This window comes from Falco rusticolus, chromosome 4, assembly GCF_015220075.1.
Source record: "Falco rusticolus isolate bFalRus1 chromosome 4, bFalRus1.pri, whole genome shotgun sequence".
NCBI classification, from domain to species: Eukaryota; Metazoa; Chordata; class Aves; order Falconiformes; family Falconidae; genus Falco; species Falco rusticolus.
In genome coordinates, this window is record NC_051190.1 from 7,595,517 (window position 1) to 7,612,118 (window position 16,602).

At 63.3% G+C, this 16,602-nt stretch overlaps 3 protein-coding genes across 6 annotated transcripts; 1 reads left to right on the top strand and 2 right to left on the bottom strand.

Annotated features, from left to right (window-relative positions):
* Positions 1–1,123: 1,123 nt before the first annotated feature.
* LOC119147731 (poly(rC)-binding protein 4-like) lies at positions 1,124–7,575 on the top strand. 3 transcript variants are annotated; one of them, XM_037387100.1, is made up of 13 exons: positions 1,125–1,323; positions 2,900–3,015; positions 3,354–3,377; positions 3,456–3,488; positions 3,756–3,872; positions 3,957–4,082; positions 4,312–4,440; positions 4,706–4,780; positions 4,955–4,999; positions 5,189–5,264; positions 5,637–5,689; positions 6,147–6,316; positions 6,641–7,575. In XM_037387100.1, the coding sequence occupies exons 2-13, from the start codon at positions 2,920–2,922 to the stop codon at positions 6,954–6,956; spliced, it is 1,260 nt and encodes a 419-aa protein (XP_037242997.1). In that variant the 5' UTR covers positions 1,125–1,323; positions 2,900–2,919; the 3' UTR covers positions 6,957–7,575. The 3 variants fall into 3 exon arrangements, with proteins under 3 accessions (XP_037242998.1, XP_037242997.1, XP_037242999.1); XM_037387101.1 differs by lacking the exon at positions 4,706–4,780 and having other exon boundaries at positions 1,124–1,323; XM_037387102.1 differs by lacking the exon at positions 1,125–1,323 and having other exon boundaries at positions 3,761–3,872.
* Positions 7,576–8,035: 460 nt separating this feature from the next.
* LOC119147733 (probable G-protein coupled receptor) lies at positions 8,036–10,717 on the bottom strand. Its single transcript, XM_037387106.1, has 2 exons — positions 10,491–10,717; positions 8,036–10,168 (listed from the first exon to the last, which is right to left on the bottom strand). The coding sequence occupies exon 2, from the start codon at positions 10,056–10,058 to the stop codon at positions 8,829–8,831; it is 1,230 nt and encodes a 409-aa protein (XP_037243003.1). The 5' UTR covers positions 10,059–10,168; positions 10,491–10,717; the 3' UTR covers positions 8,036–8,828.
* Positions 10,718–11,404: 687 nt separating this feature from the next.
* LOC119147729 (protein mono-ADP-ribosyltransferase PARP3-like) lies at positions 11,405–16,260 on the bottom strand. Of its 2 annotated transcripts, none has more exons than XM_037387094.1 (11): positions 16,009–16,260; positions 15,137–15,370; positions 14,799–14,924; positions 14,157–14,348; positions 13,653–13,788; positions 13,174–13,400; positions 12,873–13,016; positions 12,647–12,724; positions 12,223–12,400; positions 11,861–12,007; positions 11,405–11,743 (listed from the first exon to the last, which is right to left on the bottom strand). In XM_037387094.1, the coding sequence occupies exons 1-8, from the start codon at positions 16,189–16,191 to the stop codon at positions 12,656–12,658; spliced, it is 1,311 nt and encodes a 436-aa protein (XP_037242991.1). In that variant the 5' UTR covers positions 16,192–16,260; the 3' UTR covers positions 11,405–11,743; positions 11,861–12,007; positions 12,223–12,400; positions 12,647–12,655. The 2 variants fall into 2 exon arrangements, with proteins under 2 accessions (XP_037242991.1, XP_037242992.1); XM_037387095.1 differs by having other exon boundaries at positions 12,178–12,400.
* Positions 16,261–16,602: the final 342 nt, after the last annotated feature.

Here is a 16,602-nt window from a genome sequence, read left to right on the forward strand (position 1 = left end):
TGGCCCCCATCCCACGCAGATTTTTGGGGGGTGACAGCAGGGGAGGTACAGCCCCTGAGGGATGGAACATTCGCAGAGTGTTGCCCTGTGGGTGGGCAAGTACTGGCTGTGAGGCCTCTGGAGCCCACCCATCACTTCTGGCAGGATCCCTGGGAGCCTTGGATGGTGTCCAGGGAGCCCTGGGGCTGTGTTCAGGAACAGGTAGGTCCCCTGGGGTAGTGGCACCTATGTCTCCAGCCTGCCCGCTTCCTCTTCATCCTCCTCTTCCTCCTCCCACCCCTCCTAGCGTGCATCCAAGTCCAGGGTAATCCACAGGGGCTTAAAAGGGAACTGCCAGCCTTGGCTGGCTCCCGCCCGTATTGGCCACAGCCTGGTGCCCCCAGGGAAGGTGGAGGGCGATTTACTGAATGAGTGGCTACCAAGAACAGATGAGGGGGCGGGTGGGGAGGCCTGAGAGATGGGGGGGACAAGCCCCCTGGCCACCACCTGCCTTTCTCCATCTTAGTGCTGCTGCACCAGGCACTCCGGGGCACAGATGGAGCCGGCAGCAGGGTGCCTCCCCAGTGCCCCCCTTCACCAAGGCTGCCTGGGCTTTAGCTGCTTACGCCAGGGCCCAGGAGGATTTAGTGGGGGAGGTAACAGCGGGGGTGGGGGGGTGGGGTGGGGGGGCACGCGTGGCTGCGGGTGGCACGGGGCAGTACCAGGGGGACAGAAGTTGGTCCCTGCCCTGGCAGTAAGGCAGGACCCTGGTCCAGAGCATCCCTTACCCCCCACCCGGTTCAGGTCACCTGTTGCAGCCACAGGGGTGCCTCCTGCCCCCCCAGCCCTCCAGGCGCTCCCCCCTAGCAGCAGCCCCGGGTGCCAGCGGGCCCTGGGGTGCCAGCTGCCCCGTCCCTGCCCGCTCCGGTGTCCTTGAGCCCTCGAGCCCTGCCAGCTGATCGGCTTCCAGGAAAAAAAAAAAAAAACAAAAAAAAAAAAAAACCACCACACCACCGCAATTACAAAGAGGGGTGATGTGTGAGCCAAAGGGGGGGGCAGGGGGGCCAGGAATGTCCCCAGCGGTGGCAGATGGCCTTACCCAGGGTGCATTGTTCCTTTTAGTGTCTCTTATCCGCTGTAATAGGATCCCGGAGGGAGGGATGTGGGAGAGGGGAAGAGCGAGGGGGGCCCCGGCGTGGACCGGGGTGGGGGCCGGGGCTGCCAGCCTGGCCCTGGCCTGTCAAGCGGCTCATTGTTCCTGCCCCGGGTGTCACTGGGCGCTGCCGGGGACAATGTGGCACTGAGCGGGGTGGCCGGCGGCGGAGGGACGAGGCGCACGGAAAGGTACCCGCCAGGCCCCCTCCCGCGGGGACCGGGGGGCTTGGGGCGGCCGGGAGGGCGAGCGGAGAGTGGTTCCCCCTGGGACGGGGTGGGGGCTTCCTCCTGTCCCCCCCGTCACCTCCCTTTGCCCCCCGAAGGTGCCCCGAAGGACGGGCGGTGCCCACCCTCGCGGCTGTCCCGCCGCCAGCCGTGGCACGGCGCCGGGGCAGGTGGCCTGTGCCCATCACCGGGGCCTTGGGCGTCCCTGCCCGCCCGGCTCACCTGGGGCAGCGCACCCCCCTGCCCGCCGCCCCCCGCACCGCCTGTGGCAGTGGGGGGACACTCGTGGCCCTGCCGCTTCCCCGCCCTGCCCCACCGCCAGCCTCATCCTTCTCCCCCGGCGGTTCTTTTGTCCCCGGCGGGTCCCCGCTGCCGTCCGTCCCCGGGGGATGGGGGACCCGGCAGGCTGCCGGCACTGCGCACGGCTCCGGGCGCTGCGGGGAGGGGGGATACAGGGGGGTACACCGCCCACCCCCACCCCCATTTCAGGCTCTTCTCCATCGGCAATGGGAATATCCCCCTTCCCCAGCCTTTCCACCTTTCTCCAGGCCCCGGTAACGGGGGGATGAAGATGGGGTGTCCAAATCACGCCGGGGGTGCAAGCCACAGCACTTAGGGGGTGCAGAGGCGACCAGCCTGCCCTCCTACCCCTCCACCCTGATGCAGGAGATGTGCCGTAGTGGTGGCGAGTCCTGCCAGCACCTAAAATAGCCGCCCCCCCGCCGCCATGTCGGCAGACACGGGCCCCAGCCCCAACACGGGTGCTTTGTTTCAAAGCCGCTTGGCATCGGCCAGCTTGCCGGGAGCCAGCAGCGCCGCAGCCGCCCACCCGTGCCCGGACACACGGCGATTGTCCTCCTCCCAGCCCCGCGCTGGCACCGCAGGGCCCGGCCACCCCCGGCCCCAGGCACAAGGTCTGGGGGGGTGCTCGGGCCGGGGGGACAGGGTGCAGCGGCGTCGTGCATTGGGCATCACCGTGCAGTTCACGTCAGGCTGGCACTCCCCGTCAGGGAGGTTGCCTCAGTTGCCCTGGGCTTTGTGCACAGGCAAGGGAGGGGAAGAGGAGGAGGAGGAGGAGGAGGAAGGCTCACACAGCCTGCAAGACCACCCAGGCCACCTCTGCTCCCCCTGCCCCACGTGCCACCACCCCAGCAAGCATCTGCAAAGCAAACCCCATCCCACAGCCATGCTCCCCACGTTTTCCACCCCACCCCGCCCCCAACACCCACCCAGCTCCTGGCTTCGGGAAGGTGCGCTGCCAGCTCCAACCCAGGCTGTGTGTGGGCCAGGTTGAAGGCAGCTGCCTGCAGGCTCAGGCAGACACATGGCGACACATTCATTTTGGGGAGCTCCTGGAAGGTGTGCAGGATGCCAGTGGGGTACCACGGGGCCGTGCAAGCCTCCCCTGCTGGAGAATGGCACTGTGCTGCCCCTGCCTCAGTTTCCCCACTTCCCAGCCATAGGTGCTTTTCGGGCTGCAGATTTAGCAGGAGGGTTTGTTGGTGCCTCCCCCCTCTCTGGAGACCACTGTGTCCCACAGGCTCAGCTCGCCCTCCCGCCATGGCATCGCCAGACAGAGCCAGCGGCATGGGCGGCAGCCCTGAGGAGACAGAGCTCAGCATCACACTGACCCTCCGCATGCTCATGCATGGCAAGGTAACAGCGGCGGGTTCGGCACTGCTTGGGGGGTTGGTAATGCCCGGGGTAGGGGGGCCCTGCTGGAGAACCAGCTCCTCACCAGCACCCTGTTCTCCTTCCCTGCTCCCAACCCCCCATCCTCCCCGGGAACAGCATTCCCAGAAGGATTTCTTCCCCCATCCTGAGCCATGGAGTGGCTTGTTCCCATGCTGCTGTGTCACCAGCAGGCCACCCACTGTCCCAGTGGCCACGGGGCAGGGTCTGGCTGTTGCCCATTGGTCTGGCTGTGGGCAGAGGAGGGATGTGTCAGGCAGGGAGCTGCCTGCTGACAAGGCCACCCCTCTCTGCCTTTGCAGGAGATCGGCAGCATCATTGGCAAGGTAAGATTTGGGGACCAGGGCGCTGCCAGCCCCAGGCTCCCCTGGACCTCACCACCCACCCTGTTCCTCTCCCCGCAGAAAGGAGAGACTGTTAAGAGGATACGAGAGCAGGTAAGGGCATGCTGGGGGGTTGCCAGGTCCTGCTGCTTGTCCTGCATGTACCTGGTGGCTCCCACATGCCCAGCCTTGGCCCCCCTCCAATCCCAGGTGGACCTATGGGAAACGTGGCTGCACCCCAGGGAAGGCTGCCTGGGGCAGGTGGGAGGGGGGAAAGCCCAGGTCTGCACTCATCAAGCCCCCCAGTGAGCCCTTCTCTGGGGGGGACACATGGAGCACAGGGCCTGTGATGTCCCTGATGGGGTGTCACACTGTCCCCAGAGCAGTGCGCGCATCACCATCTCGGAGGGGTCCTGCCCTGAGCGCATCACCACCATCACCGGCTCCACTGACGCTGTATTCCGCGCTGTGTCCATGATCGCCTTCAAGCTGGAGGAGGTAGGCATCTCTCCCCCCACTGTGGGTGCCCCCATGCCTACAGGTTCCTGGGGGTCTGACACTGCATCGCCCCTCCCCTCACAGGACCTGGGAGCAGGGGGTGATGGGGCAGCAGGCAGATCGCCGGTGACACTGCGCCTCGTCATCCCGGCCAGCCAGTGTGGCTCACTCATCGGCAAGGCAGGAACTAAGATCCGGGAGATCCGGGAGGTGAGGCTGAGGGTGCCCTGGGTGCAGGCTCCCCTTTTCCCCTGGGGGGCACAGAGCCGTGGGCATGTGGGCTGCCACGGCTGCGCAGGGGCTGTGGGAGTTGATGCAGGAGTGGAGCATCATCCTGTGGGTCCTGCAAAGGTCCCTGTGGCCCAGGGGAGATGTGAGCTACTGAGCCCTGGAGGGGAGTGGCTGAGGCACCCCAGCATCTCCCTTTGCCCCCCGCCAGAGCACAGGGGCGCAGGTGCAGGTGGCCGGTGACCTGCTGCCCAACTCCACCGAACGGGCCGTCACCGTCTCAGGGGTGCCGGACACCATCATCCAGTGCGTGAGGCAGATCTGCGCCGTTATCCTGGAGGTACCCACTGAACCCCATGCCCAGCCCAGGGGGTCATGAGCTGCCTGCCTCCCCCCTCCCCAGGGCTTACCATGCCCACCTGGACCCAGGCACTGAGGTCCCCCTGCATGGAAGCCCATAAGAGCACCCTGCCTTGGCAGTGTTGGGGGCTGTGCCCAGCTGCTGGGGGCATGAGAGGGCAGAGGAGGTCTGGGGGGACCCGTGGGGCTACGGGGACATTCAGCCTCATCTCTCATCCCCTTCACCTCCTTCCCTCCCTCTCCAGTCGCCTCCAAAGGGGGCCACCATCCCCTACCACCCTGGCCTCTCCCTCGGCACCATCCTGCTCTCTGCCAACCAGGTAAGGGGTGCAGCCCCCCCAGGGGCATGGGGTGGCCAGAGGGCCCGGCCTCTGCCAGCAAGGGGCAACTTTGGTGGGCTTGGGGTGGCCTCCCTGCTCTGGGGGGGGGTGGCCTGAGGCAGGGGTCTGCACCTGGCTCCCCACTGATGCCCCTTCCTTCCCCTCTGCCCCCAGGGCTTCTCCATGCAGGGCCAGTACAGTGGGGTCTCTCCCGCCGAGGTGAGTCTGTCCCTGTGGCAGCCCACCCCTGCTCCCAGGGGCACCAGATCTGTGCCCACCAGGATGGGTGCTGCTGGGGATGCCTCTCCTGGGAGGTGCTGGGTGCCAGTGTCCGGCCCCAGGAGGGACAGGGGACCCTCTGCAGTCACCTCTAATGCCTTCTTCCTCTTCCTCCCACTGCCTGGGCAGGTGACGAAGCTGCAGCAGCTGTCGGGGCACACGCTCCCCTTTGCCTCCCTGGGCCACGCACCCTCCATGGTGCCAGGTGAGCACCTCCCGTGCCTCCGCAGGGCTGGCGGTATGGAGTGCCCCTCCTGACCCACCCAGCCACCTGGCCCTGATGGGGGGAGGGCATCCCAGTCCCTTGCACCCTCTCCGATCCCAGCACCCCTGGCATGACTACCTGACCCCCAGAATTCTTGATTTCCTGGGGTCCCTGCACCCACTAGAGCCCCTCAGCCCTGCAGTGGGGGAGCACTGGCACCAAATCACAACTGGTGCCTATGTCCCGTCCTCCCTGCCTCTCCCCAGGTTTGTCCCTGGGGTGACTGACTGTCCCAGCATGGGGCTGGTATGGGGGCACGGAGCTGCTGGAGACCCACCCTCCCACCACTAACATCCCTGTTTCTCCCTCCAGGCCTGGACACCAGCTCCCAGAGCAGCTCCCAGGAGTTCCTGGTGCCCAATGACGTACGTGTGGGTCCTGGGGATGGCGAGGCAGACCACAGCGTGCCCCCACCCATGTGTTCCACCCCACAGCCTCTTTGTAGGGGCCAGCACCCACCACCCTGCACAGGGGAGGTTCTGCCTCGGCTGCCAGAGCTCAGGGGCAAGAGGGGCTGCTGGGTCAGAAGCAGTTGGAGTAAAAGGGAAACTGAGGCACAGAAGGGGGAAAGGGCTTGGTCAACACCAAGGAAGAGCCTTGGGATGTGGCAGCCCAACAATGCCAGCTTGTGGGGGGGTGTGGGGCTTGAGTAAGACCAAAAAGTAGAGTCTGCCCAAGGAAAGCAGCACCCTGCCCTCACAGTGTCTGCCTCAGTTTCCCCAATCCTCCCAGGCACAGAGCGTGGCCAGGTGAGCCCCTGGGAGCTCCCTGCTTGATGAGGCTCCAGCTGCCCCCAGCTCACCCTGGTCCCTGCCCCTCCAGCTCATTGGCTGCATCATTGGCCGTCACGGCAGCAAGATCAGCGAGATCCGGCAGATGTCAGGTGCCCACATCAAGATCGGGAACCAGACTGAGGGCTCCAGCGAGAGGCATGTGACCATCACGGGGACCCCCGTCAGCATCACCCTGGCTCAGTACCTCATCACAGCCTGGTAGGTGCCAGCTGGGGGGCACGCAGGCTGGCTGCTAGCAAGGAGTGGCACCTCCCCAGTGCCCCAGCACAGCTTTTAGGGGACACTCACTCCAGCATCCTCAGGAAGGATGAGCTGGGATGGTGCTGTGAGGTCCCCAGATGGTGGGTGCAGGACCTGAGACGCCACAGGGTTTGAGCCCCAGCTTTTTAGTCCTCACCAGATGTGCTACAGAGATGTGTGCCAGAAGGGATGGGGTGTATGGTCCTTGCACCCTACGATGGGCACATTGCGGTGGGAGACTGTCTGTCACTGTGGTTTTCACCTTGTTGCTTGCTTCTCCAGCTTAGAGACGGCCAAATCTACCTCCCAGGCGTCACCAGGCCCTGGCTCCATGGACCTCGGTATGGGCTTCTCCCAGCCCCTCGCCCCAGGCTCTGGTGCAGCACTGCCTGCCGTCGCTCCAGCCCCCCCAGCCCTGCTGGGCACCCCCTACACCATCTCCCTCTCCAACTTCATCGGCCTGAAGCCGGTGTCCTTCCTGGCACTATCCCCATCCTCTGTGGCGGGTCCCAATGGTGGCACTGCCACCTACACGACCAAGATCTCGGCAGCCAATGGCACCAAGAAAGCTGACCGGCAGAAGTTCTCACCCTATTGAGCCCCACCAGTGGGTGGGCAAGGGGGTCTGGTGTGCCACCCCGTGCCAGGGACACCTCCCCGCTGCCCACCCTGTCCTCAGCTGCTGCCAGGTGCCCCATGCCCAGGTGGACCCCCTTGCTCCCCACCCCAGGGAAGGGAAGGGTCTTCCCAGCAGTGATGCCTGCTGGAGGAACGAGCTGCTCCGCTGCCTGCTGCCTGTTCCAGCAGTGCTGTGCCCCCCTCCCTGATCTTCCTGCATGGGACCATGTGCCCTGGTATTGGCGGGGGGGCTGTCTCTGCTGGCTCAGGGTCCCTTCTCCCATTGCCCTGTGCTGAGGTGGGACCCCCACCTCCTGCCCCTTGCCCTGCCCACCCTGCTGTCCTCCTGCTCACCCCCTGGCTAGCACCCAAAAGCCAGGTCCCACTGGATGAGGGGCTGCCTGGCCTCTCTGGGGGTCCCCCTTCCCTTGGCTCTGGTGGGGCCCCTCCCTGGGCCACCCTGGGGCACTCTCCTCCCAGCAACCCCATCCAAGAGCCAGTCCCTGCTGGCTTGGAAATGCTGTACATATAAGTATATTTTTTCCTCCTTTGTAACTTATCAATGGTTTAATAAAAAGATAAAATTTACAAGAAAAAAATAATAATATACCCCACCCTGGGTGGAGACACCCCTCCATGTCAAGGGCATGGGGTGGTGGCTGGAGGGGCATCCCTGCGGCCAGAGGGGTGCTGGCCCTCAGCCGCAGTCTTTCTGGGGGTCTTCCTAGAGCCCCCTCCCTGCCATGAGGCAGTTTGAGAGGCCATGGGGCAGTTCTCCCCCAGCCCCCCAGTTATCACTGGGGCAAGGGCATCTCCAACCCACTGTGCCAGCACCAACCCTGGGACCTTTGTGGGTGGGCTGGGGGTGATGTGCCCCTCCAGCATCCCTCAACAGGGTCCAGTCCTTTTTCTTGCACTAGGGACCCCATGAGGGGGGCCTCAAGCACCACAGAAGCGATGACACTGAAGGGGGACAGCAGGTCCTGGTACCCTCCAGCTGCCGCTGCCCAGGGGCACCCCACATGCCCACCCACCCACTCACCCCTGTGCCACCACATCTACCCCAGCGCACCCCTGGCTGGCAGCCCAGTTTGGCTGGCACGTGGCACCACTGGCTGGGCTTCAGCTGGGCAGCTGTGTCCATAAACAGCCTGGCACAGACCCCCGGCCGGCCAGCATCCCTCCCTGGAGGGGCAGCCCCTACCAGCTGTGGGGGGACAGAGAACACGGCTGGGCATGGCCACGGCACCACATGCTGCCGCACCAGCCCAAAAACCAGACGTGGCCAGAGCCAGCCCCATGGGTGCTTGTCCCCCTGATAAGTACCACAGGTGACAGGAGCTTCTCCAGCCAGAGGTTAGTTTTGGGTTAAAGAGCTAAGGACAGGGGGCTCCACATAATCTCAGCAGGGTGCCCCGCGCCCTGGTGTTACTGGTGTTAGTGGTGTTAGCTGACCCACTGCTCCTGGGTAAGGTGCAATGGACATCTACTTTTCCCCACTGGCCACAAGTGGTCCCAACAGGCGATGGATATGGAGGTGCTCCCTCCTCTGCCCTGCGTAGGAGCCCCTTAGCATCCTGTGTCCTGGGGAGAGCCCATCCATGCAACTGGACTGAGCTGGTGGAGCCAGAGACAATCCCAGCCCATAGAAGGGAGATGAGGCTTCCCCAGATCTGCTGCCTTCTCCTGAACAGAGAAACTACCTTCCACCATAGGCTCAGAGAAGAGGCAAAACCTGAACAAGAACTCCTCCAAATCCAAGAGACTGAGCCCAAGCAGGTCCAATGGGGGTCCCTGACAGGTCCCCTGCCCACCCTCCTTCCCAGCATGGTGGGACAAGGCCTCTTGCTTCTCAGGTGCTTTCTTCAGGAACTTGACCTGGGATGGGGAAGCCCATCTTGGTCTGGTCCAGCCTGTTCCTGGGGCTGGGGCTGATGCAGCTGGCATGGGTCTCCAGCGTGCAAGTCGCTCTCTGAAGGAACTGCAAGAAGTTTTCCTGGATGGAAGCCTCCGAGACAGAAAGGCAGAGCTCCTGGCCCAGCGGCCGGTTGAGACAGCTGCGCCGGAGCCGGGCCAGCTCCTCCCGGATCTGGCGGTTCAGCAGCCCATAGAAGAAGGGATTGATGGCAAAGGAGGAGTAGGCAATCCAGGTGACCACCATTTCCCCATGCCCACCACCCACTGTGCCAGTTGTGACAGAGGAGTGCAAGTGGAAAGCAAAAAAGGGCAGCCAGCAGCACAAGAACTGCCCCACAATGAGGACCAAGGTGAGGATGGCCTTGTTGCTTCCCAGAAAGCGCTCTGGCATCAGCCTGGGCAGTGGCAGGTTCCTGGTGGTGATGATGGTCACTTGGCTGGCGATGGAGTCAGATCGGTGCCTCGGTGCAGCTGCCTGTGCTGGTGCAGGCATGTGCTGCAGGGATGCCATCCGGGCCACGCGGTAGACACTGCAGTAGACAGCCAAGATGATGATGGTAGGCAGAACAAAGCAGACAATGCTGAAGATGATCATAAAAATCTTCTTGTGAGCCCCAGGGCTCCAGTAGACTGTACAGCGGCTGGCACTGGTGGCCCCGTTGCCTTGAGGCCAACCCACCAGTGCCAAGACAGTGATGAGAACAGACTTGACCCAAATGAAGATCACTCCGGCCACCGCCAGCCTGATGGTCATCTTGACCTCATACCTCATGGGGTGGACAATGTAGTAGTACCGCTCCACGCTGATGATCGAGATGGTGAGGATGGAGGCACTGATGAAACAGATATTCAGGAATATCAAGCCCTGGCACTCGGCAATGCTGTAGATCACCCTGTTGAAGCAGGAGGAGCTGGAGATGATCCCCAAGGGCATGAGGAAAATGGCAGAGAGGAGGTCGACCACACAGAGGTGGCAGACGAAGATGAACTTCCTGAGAAGGGGGGTTTTGAGAATGACGACCATCACCACCGTGTTGGCCACCAGGGCGGTGAGGGTGAGCAGGACCATGCAGAGGAGGCCCACCACCTCCTGGGCAATGGACTGCTCGGGGACAGAGAGCAGCTCTAGGCTGTCCGTGGTGTTCAGCCCCATTCGGCTCGCCATCCCCACCAAGGACTAAGGCAGCAGCTCCAGTGCCTGGGCAGCAAGGGCTCTTCTCCTGCGTCCCTTAGAGGGAAACCCCACCACAACCATGGCTGCTGTCTTCTCTTTGCCTGTTGGGGAGGGGAGCAGGATGTGAAGAAGAATCAAAATGAGGAAGAGCCACAGAGAAACCCAGAGACGACCTGAAGCCCTCCAAGATGCTGGAGCAGGCGAGGTCCTGCCTACCCCAGAGCAGGCATCTGGGCTGTGCCCAACCTGGCCAGGGCTGGCACTGCTGGGACCCGCTGTGCTGTGCCAGGCTGACGCCCTGTGCCCCTGCCCCAGCCACACCAGCACACCCCGAGGGGGGACAGCATGAACCCGCCTGCTCCATCCCTGCTCCTTGCTCTGGCTGCGGGGGACCCTGGGGTGGGGGCGGGGGACCCAGCGCACCTTTGCTCCTGGGGAGGTGGGTGATGCTCCCCTCCTCGCTGGGGATCCTTCCTGCCGGCGTCGCTCCTGCAGCAGAACAGGGGCTGCTGCCCCCGTGCAAGGCCACGCTCCCCCTTCCCCGCACCCGTCACCCGTCACCCGCTCGTCATCCTGTTTGCCTGCAGCCTGCCAGCTGCGGATGGCACCAGCTGTCACTCCCGGGCGCTGCCTGCGCTGTGCGGTCCCACGGGGACAGCTGCTGGGTCCTAGCAGCCGGCGGGGGCTCAGGAAGGGGGGACTGGGGTCCCCGAGCCCTATGCCCCCCCAGCATGGCCACCCACTGCTCCAGGCCCGGTCCTGCTGCAAGGACAGCTTAGCCCTGAGGTCCCTGGGGCGTGGGGGACAGACCTCCAGGCAGGTCTGTGGCATCTCCTCCCCCACTGGCACGCAGATGGTCTAGAACTTCCATGGGGCAACCAGGGTAATGCAGCTGGGTGTTGCCCTTCCCTGGTACCCTGGGGACCCGGACTTGTGCTCAGGGGGCACACATGGGCGTGGAGAGGGACTTGGCATGGTCACCAGGCTGGGGCAGGGCAGCAGGCATGGCAGCAAGCATGGCACCAGAGGGAGGGCAGGCACTCACCCCCAGGACAGATAGATGAGCTCCTCCGTGCCCAGGCAGGGCAACGCATCTTGCTCATCCCCTGCAGCCCTGATGCCACGGTGATGGGCATGAGGCACACAACTTGCTAGGGTGACACGGGCAGCTGGCTCACAAAGCCACCAGCTTTCACCTGAAGGCTGCCAGCACCAGGTGACCACAACAGGCTGCAGTCCCTCCACAGCCACCCACTGCCATCCCTGCAGGGACCTACCATCACCCTTCCCTACTCCGCGCTCACCTCACTGGGCAGGAGAGCATGGGAACCACTTGGTACAAGGCACATTGGTTTTATTCACGGTCAAAACAAGCTCTGTCCCCATGCCAGCCTGTCTCTTGCCCAGCCTCAGGTAGGGTGGCTGGAGAGTCCGGAGCACGGTGCTCCAGGCTGGGGAGCATCACCAGCTGGTGCTGGGATGGGGCTGCTGGGTGCCCAGGCACCCTCAGAAGCGGAGCTGGACAAGGTAGCGGATCCGGCACTGGCTTTCCTGGTAGATGAGGTACTCGCTCTGGCTGAAGGAGGAGTTCTTGTAGGCAGGCATGGGGATGGGCTTGCCCTGGCACACCAGCACCTTCCTGCCGTCCAGCAGCACCTCCTGATCCTGCGCAGGATCTGGGTGAGAAGACACCCACACACACTATGTCAAACCTGAAATCTGACCTCTCTTCCCCCCACCCTGTGCCTACCCCAGCCCCACAGACCCCACACTCCCTCCTGACCCAGGCTTACCCGGCTCTGTCTGGCCGCAGGCCAGGACACTGTCGTATCCGGTGGGTGGCTGACACAGCGTGGGGTCATCACAGGTGATGCGGTAGGGCTTGCCCAGGGCCACCTCTGTCAGGAACATGATGCCAACCTTCTTGGACGTGCAGCCCACTGCCATGGGAGAAGGCGATGGGGATGATGTCACCAGCCCTGGCATTCCCACCTGGCTGTGTCCAGGCCACCCCAACACGCAGGGACTGGCTGCCATGCCAGGGAAGGGGCTTGGCCCACACACAGCTGTCTGGCAGGAGGTACGCAAAGGCAGATGGACTCATACAGACCCTGCAGACATCCCCCAGCAGCCCTGCCCGTCCCAGCACCCTCACCATAGCAGGCTGACTTGCTGTTCTCAGAGGCAAAGTAGATGCCCCTGCCCACACGCCCGCCTGAGTGGGGCATGATGCGCAGCCCACTCTTCAGGATGGCTGCGATCACCGCCACGTTGGTGCCATGCCAAAGCAGGCGCCGGTTCTCCAGGAGGTCATGGGCTTTGAAGCGCTCATCCTGGAGAGATGCAGAGGTAAGAGCTGTCCACGGAGGGAGATGTGGGTGCCCAGGGGTGAGGGATGGACCCAACCCCCCCCAGCCCAACCCCAGTGCAAGGCTGGAGGGGCAGGGGAGCAGGTGCCTTTTTGCCCCTGGCCAGCTGGGCTGAAGCCTCCCCTGGGTGGAAAAGCCCAGAGCCCTAATGCAGCCCTGGGGTGCAACCAGGGCTTCCCCACTGCAGGACAGGGATAATCATCTCCTCACCTCGCCATCTCAGGCCACCTGCCAGATGTTGAGGATGTGGAGCTTGTGCCCAGTCTGTGTCACGTAGTTTTGGATCAGCTGCCAGGGAGGAAGGCAGGAAAGCGGTCACCACAGGCAGCCATCCCAACAATGCCCATGGTCCCCCTGGGACAGTGGAGACCTTTGGGGTGCCCACAGGCCTGGCACGGTTGCTCCCTGTCATGGGGCACTGTGGCACAAGCAGCACCTGGTATTCCCAGGAAGCTGGGTCCAGGAGGGAGAGCTGGCAGCAGAGCAGGGCGTAATCCTGATCCAGTGGATGGGCAACTTCCTCCTCCTCCTTCACCTTCTGCGCCTGCAGGCTCTGTGCCACCTCAATGTCAGCCAGCACCTGGCAGGCACAGACCGAGGACATCCTCACCACCAGTGCTGGGCACTGTGCCAGGGGGACCACGGCAAGCCTAGACCCCTGCCTGCACCCCCCTGCCCCACAGGCAGGAGCACTCCTTGGGGCAGGATGCCACCTGCCAGGTGCCCTGGCATCTCACCAACAGCATGTCCTTCTTGGCACGCAGCAGGTCGGGGGAGTTGATGGGAGGTGGCCGTGCCCGCCCAAAGTTATGCGGGATGATGGTGTAGAATCGGGAGGAGAGGTCCTCCAGCAGGGCAGCCTGGGAGGGCTGTTCCCGCAGTGCTGCCTCCAGCTCCTCCAGTACCTCAAAGCCCCTCGCAATCTGCTGCTTGCTCAGCTTTCCCAGCGGCATCTTCTTCACATCTGGCCAGAGAGACAGGGGAGGACACAGATGAACCCACCTGCCACACTTGCCCCACAGCTACTTCTAACAATCTCCAGCATCACCACAGGCATATGCAGGCACCTGGCATGGAAAATCCACAGTCCCACCAGGTGTCAGGCTGCCAGTGAGGATGCTCTAAAATCCACCAGCACCTCTGCCCTGTTCACCTCCCCACCTGCACCCCCAGCCACAGCCCCCAGACCCACCCCATGCCACTCATCACCCCCTACTGATATTCATGGTCTGCATGGCATCCTGGAACATGTCGCTGCTGAAGATGAGAGACACCAGGTCCTGTGTGGCTTTGTCCAGGGTGCAGGGCAGCACCCGCTGCTTGCAGACCTTGTCCCTGTCCACGCCATCCACCTGCAGACCCAAAATATCACTATGCCACCTGTGAGCCCGTGGGAGGCTGTGGGAGCATGGCAGTGGGGCTGCCTGTCTCAGTGGGGAGTGCCTGACCCCCACGCAGCAAGGCAACGGGGAGGCACTGCCTCCGCTTTCCATGACTGATGCCACTCAGATGCCAGTGGCTCTTGCTTGGGACGCCCTCCCACTCCACCTCAACCCATCAGCACCAAATCTCTGCCCATGAGCTGTTTCAGCTCACATCCAGACTTCTCCGGAAACCCAACCCATTCTAGTGACCTGCTTGAATGTCCTGGTGCTCAGTGGGCCAGGGGTGAGATGTAAGGACCACCCCACCATGGTGACACCCCAGCAGTCTGACATACCTTGAGGGCAACCTCCATCTCCTGCCCAGCTCCTGACTGCACCTCGATGAGTGTGTACTTCCCCGGCTGGGCAATGAAGTTCTCCCTTGCTGCCCAGCTGTTTTTGGTCTTCTCGTGAAATTTCTTCTCAAAGTCCTTCTTGGCAGCCTCCAGGGAGGCGTAGGGCATGAGCTTGGACTGGCCCACCTCGCCCTGGCAGTGGACAGCAGTGGTCAGGACCCCCCCTGCATCCCTGCTTTACCAGCCCCATGCCAGGAGGAGCAGCCTGGGCGGGGGGGGGGGGGGGGGGGCTGTGATGGCAGGGCTGCAGGGCAGCAAACAGGAACATGCCAAGCCGTTAGTACCAGATTTGGGGGTCCCTCCAGCTCAGGGAGGCGGCCCAGGACTCCTTGCTGGAGTGTCATGTTCACTGTCACTGCAGTGACATGTGCCATGTCTCCCCAGCCAGGCTCACCCCATTGTGTGGGGGCAAGTCCTTGAAGCTCCCCCAACAAGGGGCTGTAGCAGGGCCACTTGATTGCTTGCTTTGGGACCAGGAACAAGGGACGGGGACCACCAGGTTCATCCCCAAGCTCTGGAGGTCCCAAGACAGGGTGGGGACAACCATGGGGAGGGGGACAAGTGGTGTTGGGGTGGACTCACCACACGGCCCCAGCGGGTCCAGACACTGTAGGCACCATCGTGCTCGATGAGCTGGATGATATAGAATTTGTTGTTGTTGGCATTGATGTTGGTCTGGTTCAGGGTGCAGTCATAGTCTTCATAGACCTACAGCGAGTGGCATGGCCTGGGCTGGCACCTGGGCAGCATTTGGGGATGGGAGAGGGTGCAGAGCTTTCCCAGTGGGAATGCAGTGGGGTCTGCAAGGGTAACTGGGGCCGCCCCTGTACCAGCAGAGCAAGGGGAGCCCTGGGACTCCCCCACCCCCCTGCCCACGTCCCCCTATCCCAGCCTCCCTGGTACCCCAGCCCCGCTCTCACCAGGGCACCCAGTGCTGTGCTCAGGGGGCAGAGCCCATCAATGATGGCAGGGGGCTTCTCCTTGGGGGCAGTTTTCAGGGCTGCCAAGGTGGAGCTCCAGGTATCTTCCTCCTCTCCCCCCCTCACTTTCTTTTCCCTGTGGTCTGGCTGCTTCAGGGCCAATGCATGGCGCTTGAGGGCCATGGCTGAGCTGCTCCTGTGGGGCCAGTGCAGCCTTAACCCCCCAGCAAAACCCTTGGGGAGAGCAGAGCGGGAGGCGAGAGACACTGTGCAGCCCTTCCAGGACAGTCTGGCTGGACTGTGCCTTGCTTTCCCCACGCCTCCAGCCCACAGCCAGGCTGGAAGAGGAGATGGGGCCTCTGCCCCAAAAATGTCCCAGCCTTGTCCCTCTACTCAGGGTGGGGGACAGAGGCCCTCAGCATCCTCCAGCCCCTGAGGGAGCCCAAAGGGGAGACATAGCCCAGTGACACAGAGCCGAGGGGGAGCGTGGGGAGGAGCACAGCCACTTACGCAGCAAACTTGGGTCAGAAGAGCTGGAAGAGGGTGAGGGTCTGCTGGAGGGGCAGGGGGAGCTCAGAGAGCCCTGCCTGGCCCCCATGTCCCCTCACCTGGGACTGCCAATCCACAGCAGTGTGTCCCCAAGGCTTCCCCAGCCCTGTGCCCCCAGGGTTGTACAGGAGAGAAAAGCATGCAATGCCCCCCCATCAAACAGGCAGTGCTCCCCCACCAAGCCCAGTGAAGGGGTGCTTTTATTGGGGCACAGCGGGGGCTCAGGCAGCCCCTCATTTCCTGAGCCCCCCCGGCTTCCAGCCGAGCAGGGGGTGCCAGGGGCAGCAAAGGATGCAGAAGAGCAAGAAGCAGCCGTGTCCTACCTGCTCCGACTGCCCAGGGCCAGCGAGCCTGGTGCCACGCACAGCTGCTCCCTGCCAAGGAGCCTTTGGCCTTTGGGAGCCTTCAGGAAGGTCGGGCAGCCTGCCTGGAGGCAAAACTTTCTCCTTAGGCAAGAGCAGGCAGGGACAACAGCGGAAACAGCTGTCACACCCTCGATAGCACATGCACACTGTGGCAAGCCTGCCTGCCTCCTGCCTGCCTGCTAGGAGGTCCCTGGGTGCGGGGTGACCCTGCTGCAGGCTGCCCCTCCAGCCAGTCCCCCTCTGCCATGCTCTGGGGCAGAGAAAACAATCTTGAAAAGGTTAAAGCCTGCGTCATGTTGCATGTTAAATCTCTTTTCTTGGTTCACTGCCAAAGAGGCGGTCTAAGGGTCAGGCAGGGAGGAGGACCTGATTCTGGCATTTGAACATGGCTTGAAGGGTTCACAGCAATTGGTGCCTTCTGCATGCAAGCTGCCTCGCTATGAGGTGCCGATCCCAGGCAGGAGGGGCTGGGCAGCCACTGGGAATGGGTGGCACGGGCAGGAGGCAGAGCTGCCCATCCTGCTGGGGACATGGAGGGGCCTGTGCTGCTGG

Excerpts from the sequence above, each read along its gene's own strand:
- LOC119147731 (XM_037387100.1), top strand. The coding sequence starts at position 2,920 with ATGGCATCGCCAGACAGAGCCAGCGGCATGGGCGGCAGCCCTGAGGAG. Across the intron at positions 3,016-3,353 it reads GCATGCTCATGCATGGCAAG|GAGATCGGCAGCATCATTGG; the intron begins GTAACAGCGGCG and ends CTGCCTTTGCAG. Across the intron at positions 4,083-4,311 it reads AGATCCGGGAGATCCGGGAG|AGCACAGGGGCGCAGGTGCA; the intron begins GTGAGGCTGAGG and ends GCCCCCCGCCAG.
- LOC119147729 (XM_037387094.1), bottom strand. The coding sequence starts at position 16,191 with ATGTGCTATCGAGGGTGTGACAGCTGTTTCCGCTGTTGTCCCTGCCTG. Across the intron at positions 14,925-15,136 it reads GCACAGCACTGGGTGCCCTG|GTCTATGAAGACTATGACTG; the intron begins GTGAGAGCGGGG and ends CACTCGCTGTAG. Across the intron at positions 14,349-14,798 it reads GGACCCGCTGGGGCCGTGTG|GGCGAGGTGGGCCAGTCCAA; the intron begins GTGAGTCCACCC and ends GTCCACTGCCAG.
- LOC119147733 (XM_037387106.1), bottom strand. The coding sequence starts at position 10,058 with ATGGCGAGCCGAATGGGGCTGAACACCACGGACAGCCTAGAGCTGCTC.